Below are 19,488 nucleotides of genomic sequence, written 5' to 3'. Positions count from 1 at the left end.
AATGCGTCAGCGCTATTTTAGTTTCATATGGACAAAGTGCCATCTGGTCCACTTACATGCTTTCTCTCTCTCTCTCTGTCTCAGTATGACACCTCTTACAGCAAAGCCTCTCCTATAAGAAACAGCATACATAAAACATGGGCAACACACAACATAAGATGCTTCTCTCTCGAGTGCAATACAACAGAGGAATAGGTGCTTAAATCAAATCACCCCATATGAACCACAATATTACATATTGGTCAATTATGCCAGAAGTCGGTCCTGTAAATAAAACAAGAGCAATTGGAGCTCAGGGAAATCATACCTAAACCTTTAGAAGGGTGCAAATTCATATGTGGTTATTGGTGTTATAAGCAGGTCATGTCCTGAGAGACCAGGACTGGGCATTTGGAAATTACTTCCACATCATTCCTTTCAGACTTATTTGACTATATTGTGAATCATAATCCATTTTAAAGCCCGGATCGATTTCAAAGGCGATGGTGTAGTTAAGGGTTTGATGTCTGACATGAAAGGCGATGAGATCATGACTCGCACCGGTCTCACCATCTAGTGAGCTACAGTACCTACCTAGGCACCATTTTAAGCATCACTGTGGTGGAATACAGCTTGGGGACTCATCTGACTGGGTTTTGGGACACAGTCCGTGTGTTATGAGCGGCGGGGGCGGCGGCAGCATTGACTTACCCCGGAGCGCGCGCTCGCTCGCATCTCTCCATTTCTGACTAAAACCTTCTGTTATGATCTTTTCCACCCAATCATAAAACTATTTGCCAGTCAAAGTCATTTTTGTCGGTCATACGATGAGAAAGATCGCCCACACAGGTTCAGATTAATATAATGCACGGATTACGAAATGAAACGGGCCAACTGAACCGGCAAAATGAGCTGAATATACCATAAAATATACGTTACATTACTGTCGTTTTAGGAAAACAAATATTGTCGCAGCGCATCGTGACAGGTAGCTCTAATTCACACATTTGCTTTTCTGGTCCTAAATTTTTCGTAAAATCACATTTTAATGTCAACACTTGATATGTTAATAGAGGATGCTGAACGCTGACAGGGCATTTTAATGTGATGCTATGCAGACACGACAGGACATGTCTTCTTCAGCAAACACAAACGGCTTTCTCAGTCTCCGAATAAACATGATTTAATTCGCGTCCAGCAGAAAACAGCAACTTTCATCTATCGGAAAAGTACCAGACGAAGCAGAAACTGCAGAATTTAACCCTTCAAGCCCTGCCACCCAAAGCCAGCTGCTAATTTTGTGACATCCCTGCATGCCGCAAAACAGATATTCTCCTTTGCAGTGTTCACCTTACCTCCAAGTATCCTCCTCAAATGATAAGACAGAGATAAAGGGGGAAATCCGTTATTCGTCCGTTCCTGCTTCCTTTCCACCACGAAAATCACTTAAGCACTAGGAGATGCACCTTAGGAATCCGTCCGGTGTCTCGCAGCGTCTCGAGTGCGGTCTGTAAAGCCCGGCGAATCAAGCCCTTATGGGCGTGTCAGCGGATCCGAACACACTCACACACTCCGCCAACCTTTGCAGAAGCGACGTGAAGGTCTTTAAGGTGTTCTTCAGATCGATCCATCACTTCAGACCAACGCCCTCCCTCACCAATACAAATGTGCAATAGATCATTTTGATGACTTAAATCTTCATTTTATTTTTATTTATCTGCATTTGTAAGGCTAGGGGTATTGCAAAAATGCACAATATCTATTTTATTTAGACTTTGATTGGGTTTACTTAAATGATTTCTCTAAAAATACTGAAAGGAGTTAAATTATCCATCACTAACACTTGTCATTCATTGACAGCCACCTCACACTCTCTCACATTCACAGCAAACTGCGGGTGTGTGATTACAAGCGTAGCACTTCATCTATTTCATTGCGGTATTCATAAAACTGGCACATTATTTCACATTCAACTTCAGCTGTATGAATTTAAATCTTCGAATGTCACAAATGAATTACACAGAAAGTCCTTTCCTGAGTCATTGTCGCTACTTCCTACGGCCCCTGGCAGCAGCTTTTTTGGGGGCTGGAGGCTGATTGGACGTGTCGAGGGAGGAAGTGAGAGAATAGGCCTGCAGGTCAACTCTCTGCTGCAGAATGCCAGTCAATAGGAACTCTGTGCTGACCACGGGCAATGACATACCCACTGCTTTCGCACAAAGCACTCTGTCCTGCTCACATGACACCACAACAACATGCTCCTGAATAGACAGAGGGAGAAATGATGATAAATGATGATGATATGTAATATGTGCTTTTTAATAGGAGATTAACGTTCACTGATTTTGGCTACCTTGTGAGCAGAGGGCATTTTGGGAAGGAAACGTGCTCCGCAGCAGGTTATGATTTCTTTCATTTGAGATGGCTCTGGCATCACAGATGGCGTTACATGAATCTCATAACCCTATGAAACAAAGATATGACAAGAAACGTGATGCATATGATACACTTTAGCTTAGAGTGGTGGAAGTGCTTGTCAGGGGTTATTACCTTTAAAAGAGATTGACTTTGTGCAGTTTGCAATGACTTCTCTAAGCAGAAATCAAACTTCTTCTCTTGCTCAATGTCTTTCAATATATAATCGTCAGCAGAAATGAAATGGCCAGCTTTTCCACACTGAGGAAGAACACAGGGATGTTCAATTACACATCTTATGAAAACATTTATGCTTGTACTTACTCATAACTGTGTAGAACACACATTTCACAGGAATCTAAATCATTGCTACATCACAGAGGTTGTCTGAACGTCATAATTTGTGGGTACCCAAAACCTTTACACATACAGTGGTGGAAAGAGAGCTTAAAAATCATATTCAATTAAAAGTACCATCACTTGCGAAGCAATATTGTGCAAATAGAGCAAATGTATATGTTCTAAATACTACTCAAAGTATGAGTGAAAACTGCCCTTCTAATGCTGTGTTCACACCAGACGCGGAATGCACGGATAAATCACGATATTCGCGCTTATCGCGCCGCAGGATGTCTATTCGCGCGTTTGCATTGACTTAACATGTAAATCACTCGCACTTGACGAGCGTGCCGCGTCTGGTGTGAACGCAGCATCACAGTACCTAAGAATAGTGAGTATTACTAGGTGAAAATGAATCCACCTTACATCCTGTAAACTAAAAACGTAGATTGCATCAGTATCATTTTATTTTATTTATTTAAAATTATTTGCCATACTTGAAATATAAATTAAAATGTGAGATTAATTAAATGTGAAAACCAATTACATTACTATATACAACTATAATAAGCCGATAGAAATCAGGGCAAAATCCATGTAACCTATTAGGCAAAAACCTCAAATGTATCTGTCGGCAGATTGCAAGACGGGGGCATTACATGAGGGGGCGTAACATGTAATAAGTTAGAGAAGCGTAACTTGCAGTTATCGAGATCCCATTGAACCATGCGAGATGTCACAATGAGATGCAAGATGGCGGAACAGGGAATATTTTCACCAATTGTTTTCATGAGTTTTCTCCAAATTTATCCACAAGCTATTTATTTAATATATTAATATGTTCATTCATTTAGCAACTCCACCATGCAACTTCCCTGGCTAACGTCTTCATCGTGAATTTTGTCATGACAGCCTACTCGGCGTTGCCCCCTGTGGTTGCAAACAGCATCACAATGGCAAGCACGTCAAGCATAAAAGCCTCCGCAACTTGCGGCTGTACGTTAAAAATAGATGGTTGGGTTTAGGTTTGGGGAAGGTGTAGACGTTGAAAACTATGATGGTTGGGTTTAGGGTTGGGGTAGTTTTAGACCAGGGGTCACCAATCTCAATCCTCAACACACCCGCCTGGGTGTGTCAAGTATACATAGTAAGACCTTGAATATCTTGTTCAGGTGTGTTTGATTAGGGTTGAAGCTAAAATCTGCAGGACACCGGCCTCCAGGAAGAAGTTTGGTGACCCCTGTTGTAAACATTAATAACTATGATGGTTGGGTTTAGGGTTGGGGTAGTTGTAGACATTAAGAAATATGATGGTTGGGTTAAGGGTTGGGGTAGTTGTAGACATTAACAAATATGATGGTTGGGTTAAGGGTTGGGGTAGTTTTAGACATTAATAACTTTGATGGTTGCGTTAAGGTTGAGGTAGTGTGTAGACATTAATAACTATGATGGTTGGGTTAAGAGTTAGGGTAGGTGTAGGTTAATAACTGATGTACAGTGCCATCTTGCTAACAACAGTTTTGACATGTAGGTCTCCATAACTACCAAGCTCAAGCAGCACTCAAATAATACATTCATTTTATATAAAAGTACAAATTTTTAAAACAAATTAGTAAATTATAATTCCTGAAGAAAAAACTCAATGCAGTGATCCCTTGCTATAACGCGGCTCACTTTTAATGGTCTCGCAGTTTCGCAGATTTATTTTTTGAACAATTTGGCACGCTTTTTCTTCTACATCGCATTGGGTTCTGTGTGCTGATTGGCTGTAGATCTGTCAATCAATCTCCTCCATGCCGTGTCGCCTGTACAGTACAGAATGCGTTCCACTTTTTGCGAATAACGAGGGACCACTGTACACAGTATTGTATTACTCAAATACACAGAAATTCAGGTATTTGTAATTCATTACTTGACATGTAACAAATGCCAATTTTTATAAAATCCATTAATAAGCAGTTTTCTTAAAAACAAGTTTGCCTGATGAAAACTAAATGTAATATTTTCTCTAACTTTCAGATATTTCTATGCAATTTTGTATTGAATTCATTTGAATCGATAACATCTCTGAAATAATGATCGTCTCACCTTCTTTAGCCAGTCAGGAGTCACGATTGGTACCCCTCTGGCAACAGCACACAAAAATTTTACAGTGCGTCTCGCCTTGTCAGTCACCAAGTGAGTCATATCGTTTACCCCTTTTGCCAGAGTTCCACCCAACCGAGAGACCACTCTTTCTCCACTCTCATCTGTCAGTCCAGTAAACAACACCTAATAGAGAGAAGACAGGTTGCTGTCATCCACACAGTGATCAAATTTGATAGTAAATGTCTGAATCTAAGGGATGTGTGACCTTGTGTGCCTGACTGGCCAGCGAGCGCCGTGGAGTCTTGGGTGTGGGAGAAAGAGCCTCTTCTGCAGTAGTGCTTGTGATGGCTGTTCTCTTGCGACCTCTGCTGTTGGTTTGGGAAACAGCAGTATTGTCTTCAACCATCTTCGCATCTTGTTTAAGCTCATTGCTCATTCCGACGTCTACATTTTCCACACCAGAAGTCCTGCCTCTTCTCCCCCTGCCTCTTTCAGAAGGTTTAGTCTGGGAAACTTCCTCAGGTTGTGGTAGATTCACACTCTTCCTGCCTCTTCCTCGTCCTCTTGTCCCTTGATTTGAGGACTGGACACTATTAGCAGATCTCTCAGAACTTCTAGAACTGGAGCGAGATCGTGATCGGGTTGTTAAACTGGAGTCTTGTTCTGTGTCTGCGACTTCAAAAGCTGGACCTCTACGGCTAGACTGTCTAGCACTGATGGGCTGCTCGCCAGTTGTCTGTTTCCCTCGGCCCCGTCCTCTACCCCGCCCTCTACCCCTCTGGCTGGTTGGCTCCTGTTGTGAGGTTGCAGACTGATCAGAATTCAGAGAGGAGCTTGAACAGCGGCGTGATCGCCTGGTTGGAGGAAGTAGAGGAGGTTCTAGTTCAGATTTGTTCTTGTCCAACTGCTTATTCTTTTGTCCTTTCTTAAGGTTCCCCTCATCTCTTTCTTTTTGTGCTCTTGCCTCATTTTCTTGCCGTTCCTTTTCTAATTGTTCCTTCTCTGCCTGTAATATTTCATTTTCTTTTTGTTCCTTCTCTCTTTGAATTCTTTCCTCCTCTTTTTGTCTTTGTTCTTCTTGCTCGTTTCTCTTCCTCTCCAACCTTTCCTTCTCTTCTCTTTCTTCATCTTTTTCCCTCTGTATTCTTTCATTCTCCTGTCTTTTTTCATCTTCTTCCCTTTTCAATTGTTCTTTCTGCTCTTGTTCAAGCTTTTGTCTTTCAGTTTCAGCTCTCTCACTCTCTTCATGTTCTTGCTCCTTTCTCTCATTTTCTTCCTTCTGTAGTCTCTCTGTCTCCACCTGTTCTTTCTTCATTTTTTCTTTCTCTTCCTGGACATTCCTCTCCTCCACGCTTTCCTCTTCTTCCTTTTCACTACACTTTTGTTTCAAACCAGTTCTTCTGGTTCCTTTCCTTATGATTTTTTCCTCTTCACTTTCTACCTCATCCTCAGACAATTCTTTCCCCCTCTTTCTTTTTCCATCCTGCACTTTTCTACTTTTAACTTGGACTTTAGTAGATGCAGGTATTACACTCTCCTCCTTTGCCTTATCTTTCCCCTGTCTCCTGCTAGTTCTGCTACTAGGTTCTTCTTGAGCATTTTCCTCAAACATATGGTGTGCTTCAACCACCGTGAGACCAGCGTTTAGTTCAGCAGCCTTTGGAGGTTCACCTTCATCTTTTTGTCGTCCTCTGCAAGATCTTTTGGATCTAATCACACTCAGATCTTCATCTCTTTCAGTCTCATCCTCATAAACAGACAGCGTTTTTGATATGGTGGAAACAGAACCGATAACCACATCAGAAGGTTGTGGAACCTTCTCTTCCTTAATAAGTCTTGTCCTGCGGGATCTCCTGGATTTGACTTCACTATTCAGCTCAGCTCTTTCAATAAGTTCTTCAGGAATTGGTTGGTTTTCAGCAGTCTCAGCAGTTTGTGAAACCTCCTCTTCTTTCTTCGCCTTTCCTCTGCATGACCTTCTGCTTGCTGTCTTGTTGCTGAACATTTTCTCATGTCCCTCATTTTCCTCAACCACAGGCTGCGTTTCATCTATGGTGAAATGGGAGATAGAGGGCTTTTGAAACTCTATGGAGTTATCTTTATCTATCCGCCTGGGTCTAGCCGCATCAGGCATATCTTCTCCTGGTGCCTGCTGTTCATCACTTATAGGCTCTGTTTCAGCAAGCTCTGTAGACTTGAACTCACCTGCTTGTTGTCTTGTACTCCCAAAGCTGACTTCACCCTTAAGATTGTCATCTGGTGCTTTTTCTTCCACGCAGATCGGTTGTGTTTCTGTGATAGCGGGACTGAAAACAGCTTCATCAGGCTGTGGGACATCCTTACCTTTTTTTGATAGACCCCTGCATGATCTTCTGCTAGATGTCTTGCTACTGAGCTCCAGTCTCACATTTTCTCCGCAAACAGGTTGTGTTTTGGAAATGCAAAAACCAGAGGTCGAAGCTTCTTCAGTATAATGCACAGGTTCATCTTTGTCAGTATGTCTTCTGCTGGCCTCAGTTTTCAGGTCATCATCTTGCACCTCTTCTTCCTCAAACATAGGTTGTGTTTCAGCAATGGCAATATGGGAACTGACATGTTTTTCTGTTTGAACACTGCTCAATACATCATCCTGACCTGGTAATTCATCATCATCACACATTGGTTGTGTTTCTGCTAGAGTGACATGGGAGCTGGGGATGTTTTTATCATAATGTGAAGTATCATATTTCTTATCCTGTTTTCTAATACTTGGTTTCTGAAATTCATCTCCACTCAGATCTGCATCTATTGCTTCTTCATCCTCACACATAGGCTGAGTTTCAGGAATTATAAGATAGGAGCTGGAGTTTTTACTATTTTGAACTGCTCCGGTACCATGGGTTTTCATCCCTTGTTTAATCATTTCCTCATTTTCACCCTCCTGCATTTCATCATTTGATTCAGCTTCTATCAGCTGGGTGGGCTCACTTTGATCAACTTCTTTGCCTTCTCCCTCCCAGACGAGTTGCGTTTGGGCTGTGAAAAGAGAAAAGGCCTGAGTCTGCTCCTCTCTTCTCGGGGTGCTGGCAATAATTACTGTGTCTGCTGTGGAGAGGTGAGAGTCATTTGGTGTCTCTTCATCCTCCTCCTCAGCATAATCACCAGGCTTTGCAACAGGGATGAGTTGAGTTTCAGCAGTAGAGAGGTTAGTGTAAGGTTGGATATGGCTCAGTGGCTCCTCCTGTTCCTCCTCTCTGTCTGTCTCTATTCCATACGCCTGTGTAGCCTCAAGATCAAGCCGCTTTGGCTTTAGAACAGCACTAGTACTGGCAGCTCCTGAAAGTTAAAAGTTAAACTCAAATGATATATTTTTTTGGCATAATTTTGCTTAAAACAATTAGTTTGACATAGAAAAAATAAATAGGCAAATACAATATTGTGAGTTAAGGGCATTAAGGCCAGTTTTGAAGAATATACAAGGAGAAAATGTTTGCAAATGTGTAACTTTCATACATTTTTCTATTAAAACTAGCATTCAGGTGTAAAAAGCTATGGGGTATTTTAATTTTTGTATACTGGCTTTAAAAAAAACTCAAATTTAACCACCAATTTAAGTTGTACATGTGATAAATTTTGAATAATCATAACCTTCTTATTGTATCTTCAAAATATTCAGTGATTACACAATAGTCAATTTAAACAAACACAAAACAAACAAAAAATAAACAACAGCTAACTAAAAAAAATTCTTTGAAACATTATAAAGTTCTGGAAAAAGTATTAAATCAATAAATCTTATGTATAAAATATTATGAAGAAATTAAAGAATGAGATAAATAGACTCAAAGTGAGTGGGATGTTACCATATGCTTGTGTGGGCATAAAGTCCCAGTCATCTTCAAGGTGGCCAAAAGCTTGTGTTGGTTCCTCAAGACTAGCCTTTGCTTGGGAATGTTGATCTTGTTTTTTAAGGATGCTCCCTTCAGACTGCTCTCCTTCATCACCTCTATCAGAGGCCTTCTGACTCTTAAAAACCTTCACAGTTTTTCTTGCTACAGGTTTAAAAGGATCTTCATCATCTGTTCCACTGTTTGACAGATAATCTTTGGTCTTTTCCTTATCCTCATTCTCTTCCTCCACATCTGTGTCACTATCCATGTTAAGCTCTGTCCCTGGAGTTGATGTAGCAGGTTTGACATCAATTCCCTTTCCAATGGCTTGCGGAACCTGCACAGGATTATCATCTTCAACATCAGTATCACTGTCCATATGACACTGTCCAACTGAAGATTCAGATTTATTAAGAGCCCCTGGCTTAGCATTACTTGCTTCTGGCTCCTCTTCCTCAACATCAGTATCGCTGTCCATATGAAGATCCGTTGAAGCTACAGATTTAATTATTTCAGCCTTTTGTTTAGTCTTGCTTTTCTCTTCCTCATCTTCTTCTACATCAGTGTCACTGTCTATATGAAGACCAGGAGAAGATGCAGGTTTATCAAGAGTTACTGCGTTGTGAGCCTCTGGTTTAGCCTTACTTGCATCCGATTCCTCTTCTTCAACATCAGTATCACTGTCTATATGAAGATCTGCTGAAGAGACTGGTGCCAACCTTGGGGTTTCAGTCTGAGCTACTGGATCAGGTTTGCTTTTGTCTTCCTCCTCTTCTTCAACATCAGTATCACTTTCCAAATGAAGATCTCCTGAAGATACTGGACCCACCTTTGGAGATTGTTCAATCTGAGCCTCTGGTTCGGTTTTGTTTTTCTCTTCCTCTTCAACATCAGTATCACTATCTACACGTAGACCAGCTGAAGTTACAGACTTCTTAGCTACCTGAGCCTCAGGACCAGCATTATCTGTTTCTAGCTCCTCTTCCTCAACATCAGTATCACTGTCCATATGAAATTCTGCCAAAGATACTGGCTCTATTCTTGCAGCTACTTCTGGTGTAGCCAATGGTTCAGTCTTGCTTGTCTTCATCTCCTCTTCCTCAAAATCAGTACCACTGTCCAAGTTTAGGGCCAAGGGGCCATGCTTAGATGAGTTTGAACTGGGTTCACAGTTACTTTCACTCAGTCTGAATCGGTTGATTGAGGTAGAAGATGGAGTGAATGAGCTCTCATCCTCACTAAAAGGGAAAATGCACAAAACAGTTAAGTAGAATCAAATTAAGCTTTTCGTACTATACACTGGGAGGCAATTGAAATTTTATTTTGACAGTTTATCACAGTGTTATGGTAAGGATGAATGTAAAAAAAATGCTGAATTCTACGCAGCTTGCACAGAAGTCACTTTCAAACATGACCAAGATGAACCCAGTGTAAAACTTTTTTGCCCTCACAGGAAATTCTTGTAGATGTGAATTTCATGAAAAATACGGGACTGTCAGAAAAACAATAAATTAAATGCTTTGGTCCTATGTCTTTTATATTATGAATAAAATAGCAAAAAAAAAAATCTTTCACAAAACAAGTTTTCTTTTTAGATTTGGGTCAACTATCCTTGTAAAGAGCAGGGTTTCTGCAGGTCTCACCAAGTTAAATGTAAGACTTTCAAGGACATCTTAAGACCATTATGAATTAAATTTTAGACTTATACAGGACTAAATGCTAAGGTTTTACTTTAAATATCCCAGTTGAAAAAAGAGTTTCACATGCCCAATCAAAAAATATATAATTTAATACATTTAATTATATAACAATAATAATTTATTAATAAAAATATAAGTCAGGCAGTACAGTGGCGCAGTAGGTAGTGCTGTCGACTCACAGCAAAAAGGTCGCTGTTTTGAGCCTCGGCTGGGTCATGTGGCGTTTCTGTGTGAAGTTTGCATGTTCTCTTCGTGTGGGTTTCCTCCGGGTGCTCCGGTTTTCCCCACAAGACTAAAGACATGCGGTACGGTGAATTGGGTAGGCTAATTGTCCGTAGTGTATCTGTGTGAATGGAAGTGTATGGGTGTTTCCCAGTGACGGGTTGCAGCTGGAAAGGCATCTGCTGCGCAAAACATATGCTGGATAAGTTGGCAGTTCATTCCGCTGTGGCAACCCCAGATAAATAAAAGGATCAAGCCGAAAAGAAAACGAATGAATGAAATATAGGTCAGGTCAGCAGTTAATAAACATATAGAACTATTAGACAAATGTTACTGCAAGGAAAGTAATTAAATACTATTTGTAAATGAAAAGTTAAAAGTTTTATTGAGATGGATTCTTGGTGATTTTATGGGTGTTAATGGCCAAACAGCTATACATGAACAAAGGAAAATTAAGACCCAGAAAAAAAAAAAATTTTAAGACCTACAACACAATATTTTTGTAGATTTAAAACTTTTAAGGCCTAAAAATTAGCTTTTGAGATTTAAGACATTTGAGGACTTTTTAAGACCCCGCAGACACCCTATCTTTATCTTTTAATTTTCTTGAGTTTTACCTTTGTTAAAGGACAAAAATGGAGAGTATATTTACATAATTATCTACAATAAATGTCACTTTCTGAGTGTTCGCTATCAGTGCATTGCTCCACAAGTATTTACAAAATTTTAATCTTCTTTAAGTCAAAAGATGAAAGTTTTTAATAATAAAATCATATTCAGTTAGGCGTGTAATGTATACACAAATGCAAATAGGCCTGTCACAATAATCAATATGTCGACTTATTGCACAACACATGGACATGAGCTCAATAATTTTGATAATGCAATATATAATCACCCATAGATAAAAAAAAAACAATTCGAGCAACATTTTTGGTGATTGTGCAACATTCATTCATTCATTTTTTTTTTCGGCTTGATCCCTTTATTAATCTGGGGTCGCCACAGCGGAATGAACTGCCAAGCACAATTTTTACGCAGCGGATGCCCTTCCAGCCGCAACCCATCTCTGGGAAACATCCACAAACACTCAATCACACACACACTCATACACTACGGACAATTTAGCCTACCCAATTCACCTGTATCGCATGTCTTTGGACTGTGGTGGAAACCAGAGCACCCAGAGGAAACCTATGCCAATGCAGGGAGAACATGCAAACTCCACACAGAAATGCCAACTGAGCCGAGGATCGACCCAGCGACCTTCTTGCACAACCTACTGCAACACTGCTTCGCCCTGATTGTGCAACATCTCTATCTTTATTGGAGATGCCAGTGTCAGTATAATTAAAAACACTGTAGTATTTACTATAAATTACTATAGTATTTTTTATGTGGGTGTCTGACTGCTGAAAATGGATTTAGTAGCAGATATCACAGATATTACTCTTTACCTCGCATTTTGCATTAACATTTATAATTATTTAGGATATATGTTTTTATATTCTAATTTCAGTGCTTCATTATAACATTGTTAAAATGATGATAACTAAAGAAAAATCCTTAAGAATAAAGTATGATACGTTCTTTGGAAGGGTGTACTTGCATTATGAGGATATTATATTGCCATTCAGGCATTATATAAAGAGTGGCATAAAATGATCTCAAAATGACAATATTATTGTTTATCGCAATATATTTTGGTGCAATATATCATACAACAAAAAAATAGATATCGTGGCAGGCCTAAATGCAAAGATGCAAAAAATTGCTCTCTAATAGCAAAGGTTTCTGAAGTCTATACCCCCTTAAGTATATTTCTTATAATAATTACTATTCGTGTGTTACTACGATAGGTTACGTAATTACATAATTTATAGACTAGCAGCACAAAAGTTAAAATAGAACATTAACCAGTTAAACTCTGCTGTTATTTTGGGATTTATGTCTGGATTTTGCCAACCCAAATTTAAAAGCTTCCCAAATCCACATGCAGAGGTGTAAATGCAAAAATTTGGCATCATTTTTAAGAAAACCCTTTGAATTTTCATGAAACACCATTGAAAGTGTTTAAAATATCTGTATATGTTGTCTTTGTTATAATAAACACCTAAAAAAGAGGCGCTTTTTGTATATTATTTTTTTATAAACTCAAATTTGAAAGTGTACCTTTTAGGTTCTGTGTGGTCTATGTTGCTGTAATTAATTTTGGTGGTTCCTGCACATGTCTGTAATCATAGGAAAAAAGAAAAATGTCTCTACCATAATCTATGCAAAAGTTATTGTATTCCAACTGATGAGAGGTGCTGTACAAGCCACATCATTGTTTACATATTTCTCTATTCTTTTGTTTGATCAAACATAATTCACTGTGTTCGGACCACGTCAGACATATAAAAGGATTACTCATGCACATCACCTCAAAAACAGAGGAGAAGTGGCCCTAAAGCACACAGCATAAGGTAAGAGATGACAGCTGTCTGAGCTCGGGTATCCAAAATACAATGTTTTTAAGTGTAAATAACTTTTGTACAGTAGAGTAAAAACCAAAGTGATGCATATGTGCATAAAATATACATTCTACACTTTCAAACGAAACCATTTATGGGGGTCTGGTGCAATGCTAGCCCTTTAAATCTTAAAGCGAATGTTGATGATGACACGGCAACTAGTTAAAAAACGAAACGGTCCACTTACCTCTCTGGAATTACTTTTTTTGCAGGCGTCAGGAAGGATGAACTTGCGGAACTAGACAGATTAGAAGATGACGCAGAGTCTGAAACTACAGCAAGAAAAAAAAAGCTTAACAACAGTCTGTTATCATATCTTTCAGTAATATTCTTTATGTCTTGCTTCGTCTACCAAAATCTTTCCGCTCATCTGTAGCGCTCTCTCCATCGGAGTCTGATTCAGGCACCAGGGTGATCTCAGGCTGTTTGTGAGCTGACTGTGGTGAACATATGCTGGGTTCTTCTTCTTCTGGGCTCCATAAAGGCACAGGAGGCAAAGCAATTTTCTCTTTGTCATTTAACCCATTCTGCACACTTTTCCTCAACTTTGAGTCACTATTCGGTAGCACCGGACTTTCTTTTTTCTCCTTTACACACACACCTATTTCTGGAGTTTTCAATGTATCTCTCTTGGAGATGTCCAAGCCAATGTACTGACAAGGCACGTCAGCGAGCACCACACTCTCTCCTTCCGTCAAAGCGTATCGTACCTGAGGCGTCAGCTTTAATCTGCCCTTTCTGGTACCATTTAAACTTCCCTTGTCCCATATAAGTGCTTCCACAGCCTCACCATTATCAGAACGTTTACTAGAGTGAAATACAGAGATGGAGATGACAGCATGCAGACTGGACACAGATCGGGCCGGAAGCAGAACAGAACAGGCAGCAGGATCCCGACCCAAGATATTTTCTCCGACATAGAGAGGAAATTCTGAAATTTGAGTAAAGAAAGATCAATTTAAAGCATTATCAGCATTATAGGATTAATAGCACACTCTGAAAACTGGACTAACACGGTTTCAATTTACTACTTCTAACTTCTATGTTAAGCTGCTTTGATAAAATCTACATTGTAAAAGTGCTATAGAAATAAACATGAATTGAATTATCGAATCATTCTTGAAGACTTTATGTTTTACAGCATTATTTAAAGGGATAGTTCACCCAAAAATGAAAATATAACCACTAGGGAAGCAACACAGTTAGCCCACGGTTCAATACATACCTCTGCTTTTCAACATGGTTTTCGGTTCGGTTCTCATGGCTTGACACATGTTTTTTTTATTTATTTTATAGGCAATAGGAACACTAAGAGGTTTAGGAGAAAAAAATTAAAACGATTTACTACAATACTCATTTTGTTTTACTTAAAAGCCAAGTAAAGTACACTAGTTCCTAGTGTATTGTATAAAAAAGTTAGCACTGAAATCTCACAGCTGCTGGTAGCAAACTGGGGAACACATAAAATCCTACACTTTGAAAATAAACATACATGTGAAGTTAATAAAGATAAATTAGCCATTTCAAATAAACATTTTTGTACTTAAGTAAACATAAATAAAGCATCTTAATTATCTCGGTGCTGAAAAATGCGAGACTGTAGTCTGTAACGTGGATTAAGTGCTTTTTATAAAATGACAAAAGCCCACATCTCCAATCCCTGAAAACACCCGCACTGCCTTTGTTATTTTTATGTGTCTCTCGGAACCAGTTGGGTAGATTCAGCGAGGGATTGTTGTCATTTGGAGGACTTCAGACAGTGATATTGCTGGGTGATGGCGCTGCAGATGTGCAGTCATGGTTATACGTGTAAAGCAATCCTTGCACACAGTTATTTTTTTGTTCACCGTTTTTTCTTTTATTGGCATAATACTTAACGGCAAAACCGAAATGCCCTCACACCGCAAATTTGAAAGACGCCGGCGCTTTCTCGTACTGTTGCCTCACTTCGCCGGCGCTTCCTTGTACTGTTGCCTCACTTCACCACCGCTGGCCATGTTAAAGTGTGGAATGATGGTTAATTGCCCCCTAACTTTAGAGCATAGTGATTGGATATTTACTCGTGGGGAGGAGTTTCCTCATCTCAGCTCATGGACTTACAGGCACACACAGTCAATTCAGGGAGATATAAAACGCACATACATTATTTTAACGCAAAACTGAGAAAACCACAATTAACAAGCACGTATTGAACCGTGGAGGTTGTACCGAATGGTTCAATATTATATTGAGAACCGTGGCATCCCTAATAGCCACTTTGTTGCATTATGACTTGTATATGGATCCAAACTCACACATGATTTGATGCTGTAAGCGTACAATAGAGAAGAAAAATGTGTTTGTTGTTTTGTTTATCAAAATGCTACATATATGTTTAGGCTATACAAAAAAATTATTAAAATTGCCTGCTATCTTATATAGGCAGAATTAACTTCCATTAGTTTTTATAGTTTCGCAGCACACATCAGACCCCCTGGTTTTTCACAATACTGTGATGACTGAATCCAATGCAAAATCAAGAAAAAGGTCACAAACTTTTAAATTTAAACGCAAAATAATCATAAAACATTTAATTCCAAACCATATAATCAAATTACATATTTTTCAGTTTGCAATTATTTGCTTACATGACTTACAGAGGTTGCGTATGCAGCGCACGTGGGTGTCTCTCGAAAAATGATGTCTCATCTGCACCCTCACAATCCTAACACTACATGAGAGTCGGGGGGCAATGTTTGTAGCCTGTGCAGTAAGCAGACGCCGAGTGATTTACATGTGAAGTCAATGCAAAGATTGGATAAGACATCCTGTGGCATGAATTGGGCGTTCTGTATATTTGACACGCTTCAGACTGCAAAAGAAATTGGAACGAACATCTAACAAACGTAGCAATGGAACAAACAGAAAAGCAAGCAGCTTACAATGATGGAGATTGGTTCAAGGATGACGGCCGCGTTGGATATGACTGAATTGAAGCACATTACTTGCGTTTTACATGCATGGCTGGTTTTATGATGCGAGTCAAATTGATAAACGATTTCATTAAACTCTTTCCCTGCAGTTAATGAGAAAAAACAATTCCCTGACGAGTGACGAGTTTAATGGCAATATGTGTTTTAGGTGTATTACAGTAAGGGAAGCCCTAACGCATGTCCTATGTGGGAGGTACACAATGTCAGAATGATGCTCTGGGGAGTGACATCTAAAAGAAAGTAAGTCATGGGTTAGAAAATTAGAGTTATACAACCTTCCTTTGCCTTAAAGGATCTGTTTTAGATCTTGTCTCGACAAGAGACAAAAATAATGAAGCTTTATTTTTAAGATTTGCATCATTGTCATTTAGTTAGATTGCACACCTAACATAGTAGGCTACCTACTTAATATGGTAAATATTAGATATAATTTTTTTTTCTTTTTATCTCGAAACTGACTGCAAATTTTTGGGAATTCCCACCACAAAATCAGTAATTTTCATCACAAAAAAGTTGTGAAAAACTAGGGGTCTGACATATTTTACGTCATAAAGAAACAGGAACCTCATACTTTAGAATGTCGTGAACTGAGGCTGTCAAAAAAAGGTAACAATATCCTGTTACAGACCTGGCACAGACCAATAATTATTTCACTTTGTTTTATCTGAAGCTGATGAAATATTAATTTATAGATATTTATTTTGATTTGTCTGTACTTGTTTTGACTCTCGGTGTGCAGGTACTGTTGACTTGCATTTTATTAAGCTGGGTTTGAGCTAAAAATCGTTTTAAATACACTATTTTTATTTATTTTACCTTGGGGTGGACTAGACCTCTAAAGTGCACTGTAAAAGGACACTCACCTGCCTCTGGTATGTGGTCATTTTTAAACACCTTTAACGTTGCTAACTGTTCTCTTTTTGGGTCTCCTTTATCCTCCTCTTCCTCTTCTTCTTCACAGAAGGGATCCTCAATCTGCTGAGTGGCATCCATCATACCTTCTAGATTAAAAAGACTGTGGTTACAACATGAATGTTGTCATGGAAACCACATTTAGGCAAAGTGATGTTTTTAAGACATTTCAAAGTAAAAACATTAATATTTTGAAAATTAAGCTATTAATCGCAAGGGATGTTAATCAAACTGTTGAATAAGAAACACTTTTCATGAAGTGAGATTGTAGGTCACTGCTACCACAAAAATGATTTGAAAAAAAGTGCTAACGTTACACTGGGGGCTTTATTTGACTGGTAAAATATTATTCGCCATATTTTTCAGAAAGCTATTGACAGAATGAATGTTTCACTTCATAATGCAAAGTTGAACATGCAAGACACGCGCACTGTTTATGTATGTACTAATATACCGTGCGCAACTCGTTGCATTTAATAAAAACGTGCGCTTACCTTATCATGCACAACACTTGGAAACCATTTCCTGAAGTCTAAGGACCGCCCTTTAAACAAACACTACTGATTCGCCAGTCAAACTGTCAGTCGGGCTCTAACCCTACACTGATTGGTTGACAATGCATCCCTGCGGTTTGATTGGTCATCTGAAAAACAGCTTTCGCCTTTGTCACAAGTTTTACCCGCGTTCTGCACAAGGGGCGTGTTATAAAGTGTTTTTTTCTCTGAGACGTTTCTTAGTTTTTTGTATTAACATTATTCATCTTCTTTTTATTTTTATAAAATATTCAAACAATTCAAGTTATTACAATTAAATATATATTATAATACGTAACTTAATAAGGTAAATACTTTACAAATAAACGTTTTACTCAAGATCTTTCAGTTGGAATGATTTTAGGCATTTTTTATTACTAAAATGCATTTAAATATATAGTAAAATACTGAATAATACATATTCTATTCATTTATATAATTTTCATATAGGTTTTTTAGGTCTGGAAAGACCAACTGACTGCAGACTTGCAAAAGCAAGCTGAGAAACGCAGTTTTTTTTCAACTGCACAAACCTTCAGGAACATACAAACAAAACAATATAAAATATGAGCATAAAAAATATTTTAAAGTAAAAAAGGTTTTGTCATTTTAAATATATATTTTGATAGATCCTTCCAGAAACTGTTTACAACGTTGCATTCAAAAAATAAATAACAAAGGCTCTCTTTATCTGCATACAGAAACTACAGATGTCCTCCATTTCAATGTACTTTGATAATAAAGATTTTACTGGGTAACCTGTATGTATTATTTTAAAATGAATGTCCTTAATTTTATTGGTAATTGAGTATTTTAAGGGAGTTAACCAGGCTCTTTTTAAATTAATAGAGTTTCAGAGAAAATTTGCCTTTAGGAGTAATTTTATTTTGGCTCTGAAAAATATTACAAATGTGTTTATCTTTTTTTTCTGTTTTGTTTATCAAATGTGTTTTTTTCAGTTAACTCAACACCTTTTAAACATAATTATGGGTTTACAAAAGATAAAGAATTATAGCAAATATGATTTTTAACAAGTTAGATAATTTTAACAGGGACAGACTTAATAACTCAATTAAACTCTCTAAACAGTATTGGGAAATTGTACATAGACATGAATTGTCATAATAGAATGTTCCAGAAACTGTCAAAAAGTTTTAAAAGATGATAAACGTCTCTAATAAACCAATTTGCAAAGTAAAGATTTATTTAAAGAAGTTATATTATAAGTTGAGAAACGCAGTCTTGGATACTGGATGGAGCTAGTGACGTCAAAAGCAAAAGCATTAAAAGCATTGATTTCAGCTCAGCTAGCAACGCAGGGTTAATGGGTCAGTTGGGGTTTTTGTGTGGAGTTTGCATGTTCTCCCTGCGTGTGCATGGGTTTCCTCCGGGTGCTCCGGTTTCCCCCAGTCCACAGCTGTGGCGACCCCGGATTAATAAAGAGACTAAGCCGAAAAGAAAATGAATAAATGAATGAATGCATCTCAGCTCAGAAAGACAGTAAGTACATTGGTTCTTCAAAGGATGATGATTTTTTACCTTATTTTAATGGTTGCTTTATAATTATGAGCTATGAGTAGGCCCACACGCAATCTGCGCACACAGAAATCCAGATTTTAGCCTATCTTTGAGTCTATTTATTTTCTTGTGTAAATGTGTGTAATTTTTTTTGTATTAATTTTAGTAATATTATTGACTAATATGAAAATGCTCACATGATTTATTTACAATACAGTTGCAATAAAGCAATATTCCAGTCTTTTAGGAGATATATTAAATAAAGACTTGCTTCGTTTACCAATGTATAAATAGAGCTATTTGGATTTGCATTATAAACACTAAATAACAGTTAAATAGGTATTGGTTTTTTTTATGTATCAAGTTTTAATTACAATACTCCCAAAATCATTCCACATAAATATGCAGATTGTCTGTGCAGAAATAGC

At 38.3% G+C, this 19,488-nt stretch overlaps 2 protein-coding genes across 5 annotated transcripts in view; both read right to left on the bottom strand.

Moving 5' to 3' along the window:
• The window catches only part of si:dkeyp-77h1.4, a 27,854-nt gene extending 26,372 nt beyond the window's left edge, over positions 1-1,482 (bottom strand). For 2 of the 3 annotated variants that reach the window (XR_015510992.1, XM_087286601.1), the window contains exons 1-2: positions 1,335-1,482; positions 57-112 (exon numbers count right to left, since the gene is read on the bottom strand). The gene's annotated coding sequence lies outside the window, so the exon portion shown is untranslated. The remainder of the gene's footprint in view (positions 1-56; positions 113-1,334) is intronic. The other variant, XM_087286602.1, reaches the window with a different exon arrangement.
• Positions 1,483-1,659: 177 nt separating this feature from the next.
• On the bottom strand, positions 1,660-17,543 carry mdc1 (mediator of DNA damage checkpoint 1). Of its 2 annotated transcripts, none has more exon segments than NM_001365561.2 (10): positions 1,660-2,240; positions 2,333-2,443; positions 2,530-2,655; positions 4,822-5,004; positions 5,087-8,136; positions 8,664-9,928; positions 13,313-13,397; positions 13,478-14,056; positions 16,961-17,098; positions 17,504-17,543. In NM_001365561.2, coding segments are annotated over 9 exon segments (5,745 nt in total). In that variant the 5' UTR covers positions 17,094-17,098; positions 17,504-17,543; the 3' UTR covers positions 1,660-2,027.
• Between the last annotated feature and the right edge of the window lie 1,945 nt (positions 17,544-19,488).

The sequence above is a fragment of the Danio rerio genome, chromosome 16, assembly GCF_052040795.2.
Source record: "Danio rerio strain M-AB ecotype USA chromosome 16, GRCz13ab, whole genome shotgun sequence".
Lineage (NCBI taxonomy): Eukaryota > Metazoa > Chordata > Actinopteri > Cypriniformes > Danionidae > Danio > Danio rerio.
This window is presented reverse-complemented; position numbering and strand designations above follow the sequence as displayed.